Source organism: Chelonia mydas, chromosome 4 (assembly GCF_015237465.2).
Source record: "Chelonia mydas isolate rCheMyd1 chromosome 4, rCheMyd1.pri.v2, whole genome shotgun sequence".
Lineage (NCBI taxonomy): Eukaryota > Metazoa > Chordata > Testudines > Cheloniidae > Chelonia > Chelonia mydas.
In genome coordinates this window covers 127,502,611-127,521,897 of record NC_057852.1, presented here as the reverse complement: position 1 = coordinate 127,521,897, position 19,287 = coordinate 127,502,611, and the positions used below count along the sequence as shown (strand labels likewise).

The window sequence follows — 19,287 nt, the reverse complement described above, 5'->3', positions numbered from 1 at the left end:
GTCTGTCTCTGCGCCTCTGAATTGTGTCAAAGTGTACAATCACAAGAGGGTGGGTGCTTTCAATGTCACCAGCCATTCTGCAGCATATGTTGGAAACTAATAAAGGATGACTTATTTTCCAAACGATAGAGTTTTATTGAATAACAAAAAACACTTCAAAAAAATTCTGTGCAAGTTAAAAGCAAACACATTAAAACAGTGGTTCCCAAACTAGGGGCGCCGCTTGTTCAGGGAAAGCCCCTGGTGGGCCAGGCCAGTTTGTTTACCTGCCGCGTCCGCAGGTTTGGCCAATCGCGGCTCCCACTGGCTGCGGTTTGCCGCTCCAGGCCAACAGGGGCTGCGGGAAGGGCGGTCACCACATCCCTTGGCCCGCGCCACTTCCCGCAGCCTCCAGAGGCCGAGAACAGCGAACCGCGGCCAGTGGGAGCTGTGATGGGCTGAAACTGCGGACGCTGCAGGTAAACAAACCAGCCCGGCCCGCCAGGGGCTTTCCCTGAGCAAGCGGCACCCCTAGTTTGGGAACCACTGCATTAAAACCTTAACAAATTTTTGGAACAGAGCTTAAAGAATGGGAAGTAACACTCATGTCCATTATAGTTACACATACTACATCGTGGCTCTCACAGCTCAGTGTATTTGAAGCTGTGGTTGTACTTAATGTCCCCCGGTGTGCAGTACGGATGCGGCCCCTGATGCCACGTGAAATGTTGATTGGGATATAGGGAGGTGCTGTGATGGAGCTCTCCATGGACTGCAAAGGGATTTTTGAACCTGTAGGTCCACAAGAGTCTGCAGCATCCATGTTTGCTGCCAGAGAAGCCCCATTATATTCCAGTGCATCTCCCTCTCTGACTCCTGGGCCTTTCTCCTGTCCACTCTTTCCTTCTCCATATAGTTTGCAATATTCATCCTCCAGATCCTCTGGTCATGGTCTGATGCAGCACTGGCTTGTAGGATCTCACTGAACACGTCATCTCGAGTCCTCTTCTTTCTCCTCTTTATCGGGCTCAGGTGTTCCCCGGGTGTGGAGGGGGCACCCCTCAAGGCCTTAGCGACAGCAGCCGCAGATAAAACACACAGAGGTACCATTGTCAGTATTGTCACAGCAGAAAGCAGAAGTAAACAATCAGAATTCCTGTCCCTAGCTCCCCTAAAGTTTTAAACCAGACATGCTTATTGACACTTCTATTTCAGAGGGCTTGTGCATGGCACCACTCACAGCCACAGATGACCAGTGCCTGGCGATAGTGGGGGGGCAGAGAGAGGGCAGCCAGCTTCAGCAGTGTTACTGAGCATGGTCAGTCTGGGTGAGCGTGCTCAGTACAAGCCAAGCAGCCAGTCTGGGGTGGGTGGGCTCATCACCCCGCATGCCCCCCCACGTGTCACCTCTGCTCACAGCACCGGCCCTGGTGAGTATGGCCTGAGATCGGAATTGCTCGGTTGCGTGAAGCTATGAATGTAGGGCAATGGCACTGAATATCGGCATCATTTTCTACTGGGGGTGATTCTAGCTGATATCTCACTCCTGAGGGTAACAAAGGCACTGAGAGCACAGCTGCTGCTGGTGTCCCAGAGCTGCCTGAGCCCATGTGCCACTAGCCTCTTTACTGAAATGGTGACTACCAAAGTTATTGCTAACTGTCATGGGAAAGTGTCCTCCCACAGAGGTAGAAATAAGGCAGCCATGCCTAGAAACCTTCAGGAGAGGATTGCAGAGTACCTCCATGAATGTTTCATCAAGGATTCAAGGGACATCCCTGTCAGGGTTCCCTCCCCACTCTGAACTCTAGGGTACAGATGTTGGGACCCGCATGAAAGACCCTCTAAGCTTATTTCTACCAGTTTAGGTTAAAAACTTCCCCAAGGTACAAATTCTTCCTTGTCCTTGGACTGTATCACTGCCATCACCAACTGAGTTAGACAAAGATTCAGGAAAAGGACCACTTGGAGTTCCTGTTTCCCCAAAATATCCCCCCAAGTCCCTTCACCCTCTTTCCTGGGGAGGCTTGAGAATAATCTACCAACCAAATAGGTAAACAAGGTGAGCACAGACCAGACCCTTGGGTTTTTAGGACACTAAAAACCAATCAGGTTCTTAAAAACAGAACTTTATTATAAAGAAAAAAATAAAAGAAGCACCTCTGTAAAATCAGGATGGAAGGTAATTTTACAGGGTAATAAGATTTTAAAAACACAGAGGATTCCCCTCTAGGCAAAACTTCAAAGTTACAAAAACAAGAATAAACCTCCTTCTTAGCATAGGGAAAATTCACAAGCTAAAACAAAAGATAATCTAATGCATTTCCTTGCTTTACTTACAATTTTTCTAATCTAGATGCTTATTTCAGGTAGAGTTTTAGGAGATGGTTTTTCCTGCCCTGGTCCCTCTCTGTCCCGGAGAGAACAACAAAGAGAGCACAAACAAAAAAACCTTCCCCCACAGATTTGAAAGGATCTTCTTCTCTTATTGGTCCTTTTGGTCAGATGTCAACCAGGTTATTTGAGTTTCTTAACCCCTTACAGGTAAAGGAGGGATTTTATGCTACCCTTTGCTGTATGTTTATGACAATCCCTGTGTACATAAACGAACTGCTCCACATGTGACCCCTGCCTGACTCTACAAGGGAAGGAAAAGCAGATAACAACTCTACCTCTCTTTGTGGTAATATACCTCTTCCAGATTAATGAAAAGTCATTAGCTGTGTCCTGCTAAGTTGGGAACGCCATCACTGTAACAGGAAATAAATTTACACGCTTACCCAAGGTTCCTTCCCCAGCATCGGGCTCACTTATGCTCGACTGGTGGGACTGACTAGACTTCACTGGAGTCTCAAACAGGTCCTGGTTCATGGCATAGTTGGATCCCCCAGTCACATGTCCCCCATCCTCCTTGTCCTCACTTTTCACACCCGGGGCTGTGTCTCGGGCTCCTGGGAGGTATCCACAGTAGTGTGCAGAGTAGCATTGGGGTCTCAGCAGTAGCTGTGCCCCTGTAGCAGCTGGAGTGTAGACATGCCCTGTAGTTGGGGGTTGGCTGTCAACACTGTTTTCAGCACCACATCAATTAGATCAGTTCCTTGCCAGACCTAGGTCATATCCTTTCCTTTGCTCTTTATCCTGGTGGGAGGGAAAGGTCCTTTGTTTTGAGTGTGCCATGAATGGAGGGTTGGGCTGCAAGGGACATTACCTAAAGGTAAATAAAAACAAATCCTTGCTGTATTATTTGCTGATGGCACCTTAGGTAATTAGCAGTGAAAGGGGTTTTAAATGTCTTCTTCAGCCTTTGTACTTACTGTTTATTGTGTGCACTTCTGTCACCCTGGAAATGCAACAGCACAAAGATCAAAGGGTTGCAGTGCTCCCACACCCATTACAGCCATTCCTTTCCACAGGGCCCATTCCCCTCACCCACACAGCCTCAGGGCCTGATTCTCCATTGCTGCCTTCTTGTGTAGTCATTTGCCTACCTGCAACATTAATGCTCCATGAGCTGGTGATTCTGACCTGGTAGCTTTTTACAGACAGTCGGCACAGGTGGACAGGACTCCCCTTTGTCTGTCAGGGTTGGCCATCAGGCCCAGGTAATTGGTCACTTTCCCTTTTCTTTCAAGTTCAGTTTCATTTTCTGGTTCTCAGGCACTAATACAGTTTTGCAATGAGTGAACATCACTGCAGGACCATACAAAGACTGTTTAAAGCGATTCATATTAGATTTTAGAAGTGCCCCTATTGCTTTAAGAAAATCTAGGTTTGGAGTATAAACTTGTCTGACAACATTGATTGGAATCCAGAAGTGTTTCTCATAAAAAAAGGGCTTAATCCTTAACATTGTCAGGTATAGAGCTTACTACCATGAGGAAATCTTACTTAAGTCACTGAAAGGGGGTTATTCATGTTATTAAACCCAGGAGTTCATGTGTGGCCTGTGTTAAACTTTACACACTGCCTTTAAGGTTTTCCTTTTCTTATTCAAAATAAGCATTTACAAATAATTCAGCCGCTGGGAGCATGTTGGTAAGAATACGCTGAAGCTCCATCTTGTGCCTCCACAAGCTGCCCTTTCTCTGGCTCCAAAGCAAGAGTGAACCGGTCCCTGAGTAAATTAGATGAGTGTATTGTCTCAATTCTGCAAAAAGCAGGGAGAAAAGCAACCCAGCTCTGTACAAGAGCTTGAGAGATGCTAAGTCTTTCTACACTGTTATTTATCCTTGAGACAAGGTGGGTGAGGTCATATCTTTTATTTGACCAACTTCTGTTGGTGGGAGAGACAAGCTTTGGAGCTTACACAGAGCTGCATAGGCTCGGGAAGTAGGGGTGTGGGGGATGCTCCAGCACCCCCAGGTTTTCTGCCTGGGGTCCCAGCCGCCAGCTCCAAGCCCCTGCCACCCAGGGTCCTGACCACTGGCCCCACTACTGCTTGGGGGCTCCAAGGCTGGCCCCTGGTCCTGCTCAGCCGCCCGTCCCGCTCGGCCACCAGCCCCGCACCCCAGGGCTTGCTGCAGGCCTGGGGTGCTGCTCAGCTGCAGCGTCCCAGCCGCCGACCCTGCATGCGGGGTCCCAGCTGCCGGGGGCCTGGGGGCTCTGCTGCCAGCCCCAGGGTCCCGCCCAGCCACTGACCTCACATGTGGGATCCCAGCCGCCTTACCCCTGTCCCTGTCCGTGTCCCCACCTCCCGGAGCCACAGCCCTGCTCCCGGCCCCAGCTCTAGGGGGCGGTGAGGGGCATGGATTGTTTAGCCAACTAATTAACACTTATTTCAAATGACAGGTTTCAGAGTAGCAGCTGTGTTAGTCTGTATTCGCAAAAAGAAAAGGAGGACTTGTGGCACCTTAGAGACTAACAAATTTATTTGAGCATAAGCTTTCGTGAGCTACAGCTCACTTCATCGGATGCGTTCAGTGGAAAATACAGTGGGGAGATTTATATACATAGAGAACATGAAACAATGGGTGTTACCATACGCACTGTAATGAGAGTGATCACTTAAGGTGAGCTATTACCAGCAGGAGAGCGGGGCGGGGGGGAACACACAGGTGATATGGTGTGTTTTGTCTTTTATCATTTTCCTCTCTGAGTTCATTGGAGAACGTAGTGACTGTCTGGGTTCACCCACATAGTTGCTATTGGGGCATTTAGTGCACTGGATGAGGTACACCACACGTTGTGATAGGCATGTGTAGGGCACAGGATCTTGAAATGTGTGTTGTGGGGGGTGTTGATCACTGTAACACTGGAGAGATGTCTGCGAGTTTTGCATCTGTCCTGCTGACAGGGTCTGGTGCTGGCTTATGTTGGTGTGTACTGGTCTGTGGGGAGTTTGCTTCTGAAAATGAGCTTGGAGAGGTTGCAGGGGAGGAGTTGTTGTTTGAAGGCTAGAAGAGGAGGTTTAGGAAAGGTTTCTTTCAGGATGGGTCCCCATCAAGTGTGGGTTGTAGTTGTGTGATACCCCAAATGGGTTCCAGTGGGGGTGGTAAGTGACAACAAGGGGTGTGTTTCTGTATTGAAAGCTGGTTCTCTCTGAATCCACAGGCCCTACACATGCCTATCACAACATGTGGTGTACTCATCCAGTACACTAAATGCCCCAATAACAACTATGTGGGTGAAACCAGACAGTCACTACGCTTTTGAACGAACTCACACAGGAAAATGATAAAAGACAAACACACCACACCACCCGTGGGTGAACACTTTTCACAAAGCAATCACTCTATATCTGACCTCTCAATCCTCATCCTCAAAGGAAACCTGCACAACACTTTGAAAAGACGAGCCTGGAAGCTTAAATTAATAAATTTTCTAGACAGTAAAAATCATGGACAGAATAGAGACACTGGATTTATGGCTTATTACAAAAATCTGTAACCTACTAATAATCCCCCCTCCACACCCTCCATTCCCACTTTCTCCCCTGACTGGAGGGACTGAATGGTCCCTTGAAATATGTGTTACCTACTTATACTAAACAATCTGTTCCCTTTTGTATTTATCTGTGACACTCTGAGTACTTGTCCCAGACCTGAAGATCTCTGTGTAAACTCGAAAACATGTCTCTCTCTCTGACAGAAGTTGGTTCAATAGAAGATATTAGCTCACCCACTTCGTCTCTCTAATGTCATGGGATTGACAGGGCTACGATAACATATTTATCCTCATTTAGCACACACATTGTGTTCAATGCTGTACAAGATGCAAGAATAAATATAGTCTCAGCCCCAAAGGGTTTATTGTTTAAACAAGCAGACACACAAAGCTTGTCTACGCTAGGAAAATTAGAGGCCACTTTATAGCCATGGTGCAGCTGTAGCCATGGGAGCAATAGCATCAGTGCAAGTGCAAGTAAGACTCCATTGTTTTTCTCATGGAAACCTGCTCCTGTATCATTCATTCATTTATTCATATGAATGTAGTGTCTCAGAGGCCGAGGTATGGACCAGGACTTCATTGTGCTAGGCGCTACACAAGCACAGAATAAAAAACAGCCCCTGCCCCAAATGTAAAACCTTTATTTTTATTGGAAAACAGCATTGCAGGAACAATCTGCTGCTCCTGCTCCATGCATAATGTTCCACGAATGTCATTCACAGCACAAAACATTACTCAGGAAACAGATATTAATAATAATAAAAAACCAGGAAAAAGTATCATGAGCCAGAACATTTATGGCAAAGTCCTGTTCCCTTTGCTGCAGATGAGGGTTTTGCCATTGGCTTCAGTAGAATAGGAGTTGACATGCAGCTGGTTACAGGTGTCATGGACTGTATTTTCCCATTTTTATTAATCTACAACCCCTTGATTTCCTCAGAGAGAGAATAAAGGGTTGGCTAAGCACGCACTGGAATCACTCCAGATAGCAAGTAGATCTGTCAGGATCAGACTACAGTGGAACCCACTTATACTGGAGCTGTTTGTTTCACAGAACAGCTTAATTATGCAGTTTGTTCACTCTAACTGGCCTCACAATCTGCACATTGCAGGGTACTGATATAATTCAGGACAATCATCCTCCTTTTCTAGGAACAATTTCACTAACTCCAAGCCCATTGTAAATGGGTTCCAAAATACACATGAAAATGTGTCTTCTTGACAGTTCCTGTGTCAGCCTTTCTTACTCTGACTCAGTGGTATGCCTTTTCTGGCAAAGTTCCCTCCAGTGGCTTTTAAAGAAGTAGTTGATTTACTTCTACTATATTAAGGCCCTGTTGAAAGATCAGGCTATAACATCAGGGAACATTGATACTATGAAATCACAACTTGGTTCCATTCTGGGATCTTCAGAAAGGGTTAAATTAATATCCTCAGTGATGCATGCTTGTTTGTTGGATGCTGGCTGTATCTGGAAAATGCACAAATCCTGATGGAATATTAAACAAGCTTTCTTGGAATTTGCACTTTTAAAATAAAAGCTTCTTTTTTTTTTTATTAAATACTCTCAGCTCAACCAATCTTATCGGATAGATACCTTTGCACTGATGAGAAGAGCAGTTTCAATTCTGATAGTGAATAAGTACATCTGAAAGAGATTTAACAAGCAGAACTGTGAGGAGCGCTGTTATGATAGCAAACATTGTGCTTTTGGTGAGGGACCCTTATCAGTAAAATACTGATCAAAAACTGGGAACAGTAAGAAATGTTTAAAGATGTTAGTGACCAATGGGACTATATGCCTGAGCAGGGCTGAGGGTTGTGCTCCCAAATGGATGACCAATACAAGAATGTGTTCCTTTAAAGCAACAGTGCAGTTGTAACACGGGATCCCAGCCTTGGTTGGCAGACTCAGTTAGTCATGCACAATGTGTTGCCGTGTAAAGCCGGCTCCTGGAGCTCTCCCAGTAAAATAAAGTTGGATGTTTTCTGGTGTGTCCCCACAAGGCAGGGAGACATGTCATGTACAACCAGTGGCAGGGTTCTTAGGATACAGCTGATCATGATCTTAAAGGCACATTCACCAAATTGTGCATTTTTAACCAATCATGTGCTAGTATGTTACAAATATGTCCAAATCCTTATTTTTAGCATGTTACAAATTACACCTGAGATTACTGAAATGGAAAGAATTTTTAAAATCTAATTGACTTTTCACATGTATGCTGTTTGTTTGCATTTTTGAGTTAGGACAATTAAATAGCTTAGTCAGTTTTACTTTTGTTCCTAGTCAGTTTCACTTATAGGTTCTCTGGCACTTGCAGAATACAGGGAAATAATGATTTGGTTTCAAAAACTATTTCCAGTGGAACTTAAAACCACAGAAAATGTCTACTGGTTGCAGGGTTGTTGGTTTTTTTTCTTTTGTTTGTTTTAAAGCCTCTTGTTACAAACCTTAACTTTTGGGCCACATTTGTTGTACAGGAACACAAACGTGAGTACATTACCTCGGAATTACAACTCATGAGTTTCTCTAGGCTTTTAAAATATTTTAATCCTTACCCTGCTTAATTCAGGGAACGGGACGGTATGTACATAGCAAGTCAATATGTACGTCTGCTGCCCAAGCATGTTAACAAGAGAGAGTTAAAACATGCATTTCAGTTTAATAAACTACAGTTTAACCACTGGTGTTACAGGCAGTGATGATGAAGCTCTGCAGAAGATTTCTGAGCTCTGCAACAATGTGCCATTTTTCCACAAATGTTTTCCCTAAAAGTTTGTTCTTTTCTTTTCTCTATGTGACTATTGTGGGACTCTGATGTAAGTGTTACAGCTTTGCATGACTTTTCATCTGAGCTATTTAGACTAGACTAGCTTTCTCCTTGCACTTAACGCCTTAATCATTTGTGGGATGTGTTTTCATTAACTGATGACTCCGTTGATGATGTGACTAGACTTGTTTGCCTGATTAATATTGAGCCTGACTTATGTTTTGAAAAGATGACCCTCCTGACACCCTTTGTTATTATGATTGCTGTACAGTGTGTGGGGGTGTCTGTACTTAGCTTCTTGATTTGGCAATGAAACAGTTGCTGTGAGACATGTAATTTGTCCAGTTACCTTCTGGAAATGAATACCTTTTGAATCTAATGAATGAAAAGGGATTGAGCTCCAATGCTTTCATTGACTCATTAACTAATATGGAAGAAGTAAGATGAGTGACCCACAGCAAAGAAGATGAGATTTTGCTTTTGTGTGACCTTGTCTTGCATTATAGTAATATGATCTCTAACATGTGACCGATACAATATGTGACTCTGAACTATCCTATTCTCCTAGGGGAATTTAATCAGTAAGGCGATCATGTCATTGGGCAAAATGAGTCCTTTGCTCATCCACCAATCACATATGGGACCAGGTTCTGATCTCTGCTATACTGGTGTAAATCCATTGAGATTACTCTGGATTTTCACAAGTGTAGAGGAGAACAGAGTCCTGTCCATAACGCAGCAATTGCTCTGCTACGAAAGCTCCTTTGGTGCTGCATAATGGGTTTAGTCCTTTCTCAAGGAGGATTTACCAGCCTACATCAAATCATAGACATTAGAGATGACCACGACCTATTAGGTCATGTTCTCCATCTCCTTGTCAGTAAGTACACAATTGTTCTCTGCTAGCTTAGGCCCGGACTCAGCAAAATACTTAAGCATGTACGTAAGTGCTTTTTACAATCGGGGTTTTAGGCCCAAATCCTCAAAGATATTTGGGTGCCTAACTCCCACTGATTTCAGTAGGAGTTAGGTACCTTAATACCTTTGAGGACCCAGGTCTAAGTGCTTTGCTTGGTCTAATTTTAAATGTCTGAAGCATCGAGCCTCAGTGTGCTGCTGAATGTTGTTTCCCTCTGAGCGAATTAAAGCCCTCAGACTTGCCTTGGTGATCATCGCAGCCTGAGGGGAGACACCCCTGTATATGATGGGCTTATAATTATTGTAATCATGGCAGCAGCCTCAGCTCTGGGAGCTGAGCCATAGAATTCATCCAGGTGCATGTGGAATGCTCCAGTCTCTCTCGCGTGCCATGCGATGCTGCTTCCCGGAGCAATTCCTGTACGTCTGCTTGGAGAGGCGCAGGAGTAAGTGCGACGGGCCAAGACCCCATCCACACCCATGTAGTTCAGGCTGACGTGTGGCCCTAAGCACGTCCCAGAGCAGATGTGCTGGAATCAGTGAGGGAGGTGGAGGGATTTGGCTGGCCACTGTTGCTCAGATACAGCCACCTGCTGACCGGTCTGGGAAACACTTCCAGTGGCCAGACTATAGGCTGTTCCTCCAGTCTCTACAGAAATGCTCTGTGCTAGAGCAGCTGGTAGGGGAATGGGTGTTGATGACCTACAATCCTGCACCAAAGCTTCAGATCATAATAAAACATTTTAGGAAGCACGAAAAGGTCACCCAGCCGCACATGCCCTCCCTTTCAAAGAGCATGTCAGTCCCAAGTGTATTTCTATATCCCTCAATCCACTCCTTCTCCTGAAACAAATCGAGCTATCTCTGGCACTCGTCAATATGCTCTTTGCCTCAGTATCTTTTCCCAGTTGCTTATTGCACATGTTGTTTATTGGTCAGGCTAGTGCCCTTAGCATGAAGTACAAAGTTCCCTGTTTATTCTTAGTTTCTCCTGCATCAGAACCTGATTTAGAGAATTTACCTCCATCGCCATTATCCATTTCTCTTCTCCACCGTCATGGCCACAGAAACCACCCCTACAGCTGACACTAATTGACACTCTTGTTGGCAGCCCTTCTTCAGTAACAGCCCTGCTGTGGCACTAGTGTATGCTGTGCCGTGTTGGACCACAACTGTAGAATACTGCTCTCCCCGTCTGTGTTTGGAGGCGACGCCCTGTACACAGATCTCCTCCCTGCTGCACTGCAGAGGGTGTGCGATCAGTCACCTCCATGGCACCTCCTACCCACTCTGGATTCCATGGAGGGTACTTCCTGGGTCCAAAACCCACAGAGTAGGGCGGTTTAGACAGTCATTGTCCCCCCCTCTCCTCCCTCCTGAAGTCCAGGTTGCTAGCAGAACACAAGTGGCTAAAGTCTGGCAGGTTTTTGGTGGCTTCTATGAAGTGAGTTGGAGGGTCTCAGTCCAATTCCTGGGGGACAAGTGCCCATCTAGCAAAATCACCATCATCAACAGAGTTAATTGGCCGTCGGCAAAGAGAGGTAAAGGACTAAAACAGCTGGAGACTGAACCCTCAGGCTTCTAGAGAGGGGTGCCTGCAGGGCAGGGTAAAGGCACGAACGCTGGTGGAGCACTGCAGCTGCTACTCATGGAGTACCAGTCCTGGGGATAGGCTGCCCATCTGGCATTTATGTACCAGCACCAAATTCGAAAGAGAGAGAAAATAGCAACAATGTGAGCCTAAGAAAGGTGTGATTCTCTCAGAGATTGTCAGGGCTGTTGGTCCCTTCCCTGTGTCTCCTGTTGTCTGGTGAAATGCTGGCTTTAGGGATAAGGGGTTGAGCGCATTTGATCATGTAAAGTTTGCATGTTTCCTCGGGCGGCGGGTGAAACTTCCCTGAGGAGCAGCTAGCCCCCTGCTCTGCCTCTTTTGGACACTGTCCCGCCTCTGAGGCCACGCACCCGCTCGCTGCTGTCAGCCTCTCCGTGGCCCCGGCCAGGGTGGGATGGGAGGGGGCAGAGAACTCAGTCAGGACCAGGGGAGGGGCGCTGAGAGCTCGGCCCTGCCTGGGGTCAAGCTCTCAGCCTCGGCTGGGACCGCAGCGGAGCTCTCGGCCCGAGCTGGAGCTCTGAGCCCAGAGCCCCTCCCTCGTTCCGCCTGCGGCCCCACCCATGGCCCCACCGTATTCTGCCCCTTCCCCCACAGCCTCACCCCCATTCCGCCTCTGCTCCACCTCTTCCCTCCAAGCCCCGCCCCCTGCTTGGTCCATCCCCCACGCCCCCTGTGGCCCCAAGACCGGAAAAGCTCTGTGGCCCTACTGCATCCCTGGCCAGAGTCAAGCTCTCAGCCTCAGCTGGGACCATGGCGGAGCTCTCGGTCCTAACTGGAGCTCTGAGCCTGAAGACCCTCCCCTGTTTGGCCTCTTCCACCCACGGCCCCGCCCAGGACCCCACCCCATTCCGCCCCTTCCCCTGCGGTCCTGTCTCCGTTCCACCCCCACTCCGCCTCTTTCCCCTCAGACACCCTGCCCCCCACTTGCTTCTGCCCCCCTCCCTCCCACTGAGGCCCCGAGACTGGCCGCGGCAGGGAGCAAGAGCTCTTCCAGCCCCGCGGGTGTGGCAGGAGGAGATTTTCCTGGGGGCCTCAAATCTGCCACTGCCTGCCCACTGGCAGCGCGAGGTCTGGGGAGCTTTAGCATCCCCCAGCCTCCATTACATGCCACCCAAGATGTTTCTGTGCATTTCTGGTTTTAGTTGCGTGTGGTTCTGTAGCCTGTTTACTGATTCTGCTGGATAGTCTAGGTGATTCCTCAACAACACCGCTTCCTCTACAACACATTCCCTGGCCAAGGGAATGTCATTGTCCATGTTTGGCAGCGCATGGCTTGAGTTGCATTATTTTACTTGTTTAACCATTGTTGCGTTTCTCTAAAAATAGTGCAGCTGGGCTACAAGACAAAAGATTATAATTTCTTTGGGAGTGGGTAGAAACTGGGCTTGCTCACAATGGGGAAATATTTTAACTGGTTCTAAAACTGGTTCAGTTAAACTGATTCTAAAAATGACTAGCGCCATAATATAGACCCAGTTATAGGTGGTTTAAGGCAGCCTGACCCATTTTTACTGAACAGGAAACAATCAGTCAGACTGCTTTAAACTGCCTCAAACTCACCGTACACTATGGTTCTTAGACCAGCTTTAAACTGTTTTAAAACCAGTTAGAATGTTTCCACAGTATAGACAGGGCTTAAAGACCAAATCTTATCATTTCTTTGAAGTTAATGGGAATTTTGCTCAAGTAAGGCCTGCAGGATATTGTCCTCATGTGCTAGGATGTTATATAATAAAAATTGAAAATTAGTTTCCCAAAGCATGGCCAACCTTCTGTGATGACCCCGCAGCTACAGGAGTTGCCTGTTTTCAGAGGCTTCCCTATGGCAAGGCTACAAACAAGTTCAGTAACATTTGGGTCCCTCCTAATGCAAGGTTTGTTTAAGGCCCAAGCAGTTTAGGAGGAAGGATGGTCTTATGGCTAAAACAGATAATGGGGTGACAGGAGACATGGATTCTATCCCTAGTTGACTCACTGTGTGACCTGGGGCAAGTCCATCCCTTCCCCTCCCTAAACTTCAGTCCCCCTAGCTATAAAGTGAGAATATCCCCCTCTGAGAGGCTTTATTAATGTTTGTGTAACACTGACAGACCCCAGTCATCAGGATCGAACCTGGGACTTCTGGAGCTAAATGCATGAGCCTCTACTCCATGAGCTAAAAGCCATATGCTCCTTAGTTAAGGCTATAGAGCAAACTCATTAATCTCTCTCTACGTGGTCTCGGTTGCCACTAGATGGGACAGAACACCACACCCAAAAGGTGCGTGGGTTACATGTGCACAGGACTTTCAGATGGGAGATGCTATATATAGGTGGGCAAAATGTTATTTCTGTCTAGGTTATAGTAGTCTAGCTCCCTACAGTCCTTACATTTCTGTTAAAGGAAGGCAGTGCTTTAGAGATAGGTCAGCCATTATTCCACTGAACCTGTCTCCATCCGGAAGACTACACTTCAAGTTCTTCAGTAGTGGTTTTGAGAACTATGTCACCATATAGGAAATAGCTCATTGGCTGACACTGTGGAATCATAGATATTTAATATCGCTACAGTCTTCCATATTGCTACTGGAGTGACTGAGATAGTTTGAACCATTACTGTACCGTAATGTGTTTTTTGTTCTAATAAGGGCACCCACTTGAAGTGCTTCCCTTCAGAGATTCTGCGTCTCGCAGTGAACTTAAAACACAGCTGTAAACAGAGCCCGCATATAAACTGTGTTTTTGAGCAATTATGGTGGCTCAGTGATTAATACCAGTGTGGCATCTTGCATGCTCTCTTAACAAAATGAAGTAAAACTGAGCTCTTCCTCAAAATATCATTTTCCAGGTGTCAGAAAAAAATGCTGTACAATGAAAATGAAATGTACCCAGACTTATTTATAATGTGATTGAGAGAATACTTAAGATTTTCCCACACGTTTTTTTAGAACTGTCATCATCTGTAAAACCTGAAATCAGCATTGTCCCTGGCCTCTCTGTTTTAACATTTTTCGACACTGCTTGACATTGCTGGGAAAATAGACGTTTACTGCACTTACTGAAAACCACTAGAGGCCATAGTCCAACCTAGCTATTGAGATGACAGATAAATTGATACAGGCAGCAGGATCTAGTGGTTTAAGGATACTATGGCCTAGTATGTGTAGAGGCGGCCTGGTCTAGTGGACTAAGATCATGACACTCAGGAGCTATTAGTTTATTTCAACAGGCAACGGACAGGGCCATAGGCTCTGAGCTATAAAAAAAACCCACCTTCACAAGGGGAGTAGCTGCCAGCGCGGCTCCCAGCGCTGGTACACTATCTATACTGGCACGTTACAGCGCTGAAACTTGCAGCGCTCAGGGGTGTGTTTTTTCACACCCCTGAGCGAGAAAGTTGCAGGGCTGTAAAGTGCCAGTGTAGACAAGCCCTTACTCTCACCATCTGTATAATAAGGGGAGTGTTAGAGCTGAGTGAATAATGGATTTTTGGTTTGGGGTTTGATTCAAACTGGATCAATTTTTTTTTTCAATTTTTTTTTGTCTAATTGCAGAACCTGAAAACTTTTTGTTTCTAATTGACTGAAACAATTTTTGTTTTTTATTTTGTTTCAGGTTGACCATAATGTTGACTCCAAATGTGGGGTGGAGGGTGTTCGAGTTTTTGTTAAAATTCAGCCATTTGGGGTGTTTTTCACCTTTAAAAAAAAACTGGCTAAATTTGAAATGGAAATGCTGTTTTTGCATTGAAAAGTCAAAATGAAACACTTTGAAATAGTCCCAAATTCAACAAATAGTTCTGGGCTGTGAAAAATGCATTTTCCTAAGGGGAAAAAAGGTGTCACTCAGCTGTAATAGTAATACTTATGACAGGTTTCAGAGTAGCAGCCCTGTTAGTCTGTATCCGCAAAAAGAAAAGGAGGACTTGTGGCACCTTAGAGACTAACCAATTTATTTGAGCATAAGCTTTCGTGATCTAAGGTGCCACAAGTCCTCCTTTTCTTTTTGAGTAATACTTATGTAACTCATGGCAATTGATTAGTTGAGTACTTTGAAGACTTAAAATGCTACGTATACTTATCAGGAATTTAAGGATCCTCTTATTATCACATTGGTGCACTTATCGCCAGTCTGAGAGGTAGAAATTGCTATTTTTATGCTGTCCTAGATTATTATAAAAAATCTATAGTTTAACTGGACCTTGAGCCAGTGATTGTCAGTAATATTTGTACAAGCAGCAAAAGCTTCCAGGCCCACAACAATTCAGAATGGAAAAGATATAAGCCATCAGTTTAACTATAAAAGCACCGTAGCAAATTGTCTGCAGAGGGTTAGGAGGTTTAGTTGGAGCTAGGTACCATTTCATTGATTCATACTTTGTACTACCCATTAAAAATATCATCTAATTTAACTGTCTGGATACACTATACCAACTTTGGACCACAATCTGCCCGTACTGTTAATGACTCAAACTGCCTCCATATAATAGCACTTAAAAAGTTCAAAATGCTGCACAGACATTAACTATTAAACAAGCATTTGCAGTCTGCACACAGCGGGCCAAATTCAGTTACATCAGTGAGGTCTGATTATAGTCAGAGTGGCTTTGGAAATTTCCCAGCAGCCACTCCTTTCTGGAAGCAGTACCAGGAACTGTGGAATAGATGTCCTGAGGGAAATGCATCTGAATGGAGTTAGAAGAGCATTAAACATGAGGCAAAACTGTAGCAGTTCAGAACACAAGGCAGCATGTCAAGGATGGGGCATATTGAACCATTACTGCTTATACTAGTGCAGCCATACTAATTCACCCAGGAATGCCTCGGTTCTGTAGTGTGAACACAGCCAAAGTGGCCAATGCAAGAGGAGATCTAAGTAACTCCTCAAGTTCAGTTACAAGTTTGTTTTTTTTTTGTTTTGTTTTTTTGCTGAGGTGAAAATGTTCCCTTGGTGTATTTGTTCAGATCAGTATGGTGCCAGAATGGTTTTTCTAGAGTGATTAGCCATTTCACTGATCTGTGATCTAAATATGATTAAAACCAACTGTTTATGGAATCTACATAACATCAGATGGGCTGTTAAATTAGTCTAAATTGCATTTAAAAAGTCCAACACAACTAATAAACACACCATAAGCTGGGGCCACTTTGGTTTCTGACACCGCAACCACTGTTACTAGAGTGTGATATATGAACTCCATTTCTATTAATCTCTGGAAGATGCATGGCTTTGAGGTGGGATTAGTGAAATGAACAGCAGAAGCCAAGTCACCACTGACCTTCCTTATCCTTTGTTTTCACCATGTAGATTTAAAAATGCTGTTGTAAGTGGTTGAGGTAGACATGGATGATGCGTGTGAAAAGCCTCGTGAGGCAAACTGTGAAACAAAAGACTTAGTGTTCTCAGATGATGAAGAACATGATTTATTGGATCACATGGTCAAGAACAGAAGGCTCAAAAAGAAGGAACAAGCTCTTGAGGTACTTCCATATTGGAAAAGGTGCTGCAACCAGCAAGGTTGCCTGGATTTCCAGAAGGACACCTCTCTTTGGAATGGAAACGCTGTTTGAGGCCAACATTCTACTTTCAGTCTTGCAGGGTGGATCTGGACTTGAATATTCAGCTCTTCCTACAGGTGTGGAATCTCCCTGTGGGAGTTTAAGTTCCACACCTATAAGAACAAATCAGAGCTGCAAAATTAGGAGCTATATTTGAATTCTTCCAAAGTTTTGAGGTGTTTGGATGTGAGGTTTTGGAGATACATAAAACTCTCCATTTCACTTTGCATTTACTTAAGGGAAATTTTTATTGTCATATTTTGAGGGGAAGACAGATGGAGAGATGTGCCAAGATCCAAACACCCCAAAACTTTGGGAGAATTCAGAGCCAGATCCATACATATTCAATATGGACTTAATCCAAAGCTCATTGATATTAATAGGTCTTTCCACTGATTTCATTAGTTGGATGGGCTTTGAATCAGGCCCTATATTAGCAAGTATGCTTTAATTTGTAACAAAGACAGACAGACATATAAAGGATACAAGAGCATACATTCTGCTCTGCCAGAAAAGGTTTTAGCATCACTCATGTTCATAGGAAATACAGCCACAAGGCAGACAAGTCAAAGGAAAAATACTTAAAAGAAATCAGAGATGGCAGAGATGAGGAAGCCTTCCAGATCTTTGCGAAAATGGAGGCAGCTGCTGTCTGCCCGGATATAGGTCCTAAGAAATCAAAGGTGGGAAATCTCTACCAATGGGTAAGTCGGAACAGTTACACTCTTAACTTGGCTCAAAGAGAGAGTATGAAAGGGGATATTGTTGGGGTAAAAATAATACTCGTTGCTCTAAAGTGTCCTTATCTATGGCTCTAATAATACCTGAGATCATTAACGGGAGGAATTTTGAAAATCTCAGTGACTTCTCACCAGTTATGCTCCATGTCAACTCCCTGAGTTGTTGTCTGCCGGTCCCAGCCCTGGCCCTGCTGTGGGTGGCGAGGGAGAGAAGAGACCTGGCCTTTTTGAAGACCTTTTTGAGACCTTGCCTCTGGATGGTAGCTCCTCAGGCTAGAGTGCTGCCCCCTCTCCAATGCTACTATGAAGGGAAGAGAGAGGGTGGCTGCTCACAGACAAAACTGTGAAGTGGGCCACCAGCACAGAGCCGTGCCCTCCTCTCCCTACCGAACGAGCATCCCAGAACTATGCAGCAATGATTTCTCTGTTGTCAGGGTGGCTCTGCTGCCCCAGTAGCAGCCCTCTCCAAAGCTGCTGCAGGATCTACTCCTCTGATGCGCTATCTATTCTGTGGATGGCTCCTATTCCAGACATGGTGGCTATGTCTCTGGCAGCTCCACACATGGTGCAGGATCCATGAAGGCCACAGGATTTATACCCAGGATCACCTTCTGCAGCTGTTCCAGTGGGAGCCTCTCCGAGTTCTTCCCTTCTGGCTGGAAGCCTCAGTTCTGATATTTCTATCTCGTATTTATTTTCCATTAGATCCGTAGTGCTCTTCAGGAATTCAGAGATGAAGAGATTGCTGAGCATGGGCTTGTGGCACAGGCATGGGACCTGGGGGACTTGGGTCCTAGTGCCAGCTCTGCCACAGACATCCTCTGACATTGGGCAAATCATCTGTCTAATCTAATGAACTCATCAGTGTAGTGTCTAAACAAAACCTCTTTGTACCAGTTTCCTCATTGGTACAAATGGGATAATGGGCCCACGCTACCTCACAGAAGGATTGAGAGGCTAAATTAAACAGTGTTCACAAAGTGTGGTATGACCTTTGGTCAGAAGGTGCTATAGCAATATAAACAATTCATAATAAAAAGATAATGTAATGGGTCCCACTGGATATTAGGTTTATGCTGCAGAGGCCTCAGATACTTGTCACTGCCAGATGCAGGGTAATGGAATGGATGAACAAATAGTTTGATCCAGTGTAATGCACCTCATGGTCTTTTCACATCATTTAGCTGGACCCTCAGGTTTGACCCAGGTCAGCACTGAGGTGGACTGGCAGAATGCTTCTCCTTACAGTGCCTGGTCTCAATCTCTCACTTTACAGAGCATGGACCTCTGGGCCCTCTTAGAAACCATCCCCAACTCATTTCCCCTGGCACCCAAAGCTCAGTTAAATCCAAGTCTGGGGTTTAGGGAGGAGGGTAACAGCTAGTGCTGGAACTGATTGTAGTTTTTTCATGCATTGAAGGAATAAGCCAAATTAAACACGCCTCCCCCCCCCCCCCCCTTTTGGAAAGTCACAGCTTTTCTCCCAGGAACTCCTCTGCCTGCATTAAAAGGGTGGCAAATATTTAAAGATGTCTTCTCCCCACCCCTCCTCTGGGTATCTGATGTCTTTAAAGCACAAGAGAAGTAGAACAGAGAAGCAGTTGGCATTGGCATTACATGAGAAGCTGGGAGGAGACTTGAGATGTCTCAAAGTACTCCATTTAGGAAGGAACAATCAGTTTTGCACACGTACAAAATGGGAAATGACTACCTAGAAAGGAGTACTGTAGAAAAGGATCTGGAGGTCACAGTGAATCACAAGCTAAATATGAGTCAACAGTGTAACCCTGTTGCAAAAAAAGCGAACATCATTCTGGGATGTATTAGCAGGAGTGTTGTAA

The 19,287-nt window shown here is 45.4% G+C and overlaps 2 protein-coding genes across 16 annotated transcripts in view; one reads left to right on the top strand and one right to left on the bottom strand.

Annotated features, from left to right (window-relative positions):
• Window positions 1–19,287, top strand: part of REEP1 (receptor accessory protein 1) — a 112,782-nt gene that overhangs the window by 83,615 nt on the left and 9,880 nt on the right. For 2 of the 8 annotated variants that reach the window (XR_006290243.1, XR_006290242.1), the window contains one exon: window positions 16,456–16,628. The exons of 5 other annotated variants lie outside the window; for them this stretch is intronic. Coding sequence is in view for 1 of the 3 variants with exons in the window: in XM_043544872.1 (XP_043400807.1) it covers window positions 16,477–16,628 (152 nt within the window). In the remaining 2 variants the exon portion in view is untranslated. The remainder of the gene's footprint in view (window positions 1–16,455; window positions 16,629–19,287) is intronic. One more of the 8 variants, XM_043544872.1, reaches the window with a different exon arrangement.
• The window catches only part of MRPL35 (mitochondrial ribosomal protein L35), a 31,155-nt gene continuing 12,283 nt past the window's right edge, over window positions 416–19,287 (bottom strand). For 3 of the 8 annotated variants that reach the window (XM_037898290.2, XM_027826185.2, XM_027826184.3), the window contains exons 5-6: window positions 3,294–3,319; window positions 2,462–3,187 (exon numbers count right to left, since the gene is read on the bottom strand). In XM_037898290.2, the coding sequence (XP_037754218.1) occupies window positions 3,087–3,187; window positions 3,294–3,319 (127 nt within the window). In that variant the 3' untranslated portion in view covers window positions 2,462–3,086. Of the gene's footprint in view, window positions 1,048–2,461; window positions 3,188–3,293; window positions 3,320–7,462; window positions 7,514–19,287 lie in introns of those variants that run through there. The other 5 variants (XR_005225256.2, XM_037898292.2, XR_005225258.2 and 2 more) reach the window with 5 other exon arrangements.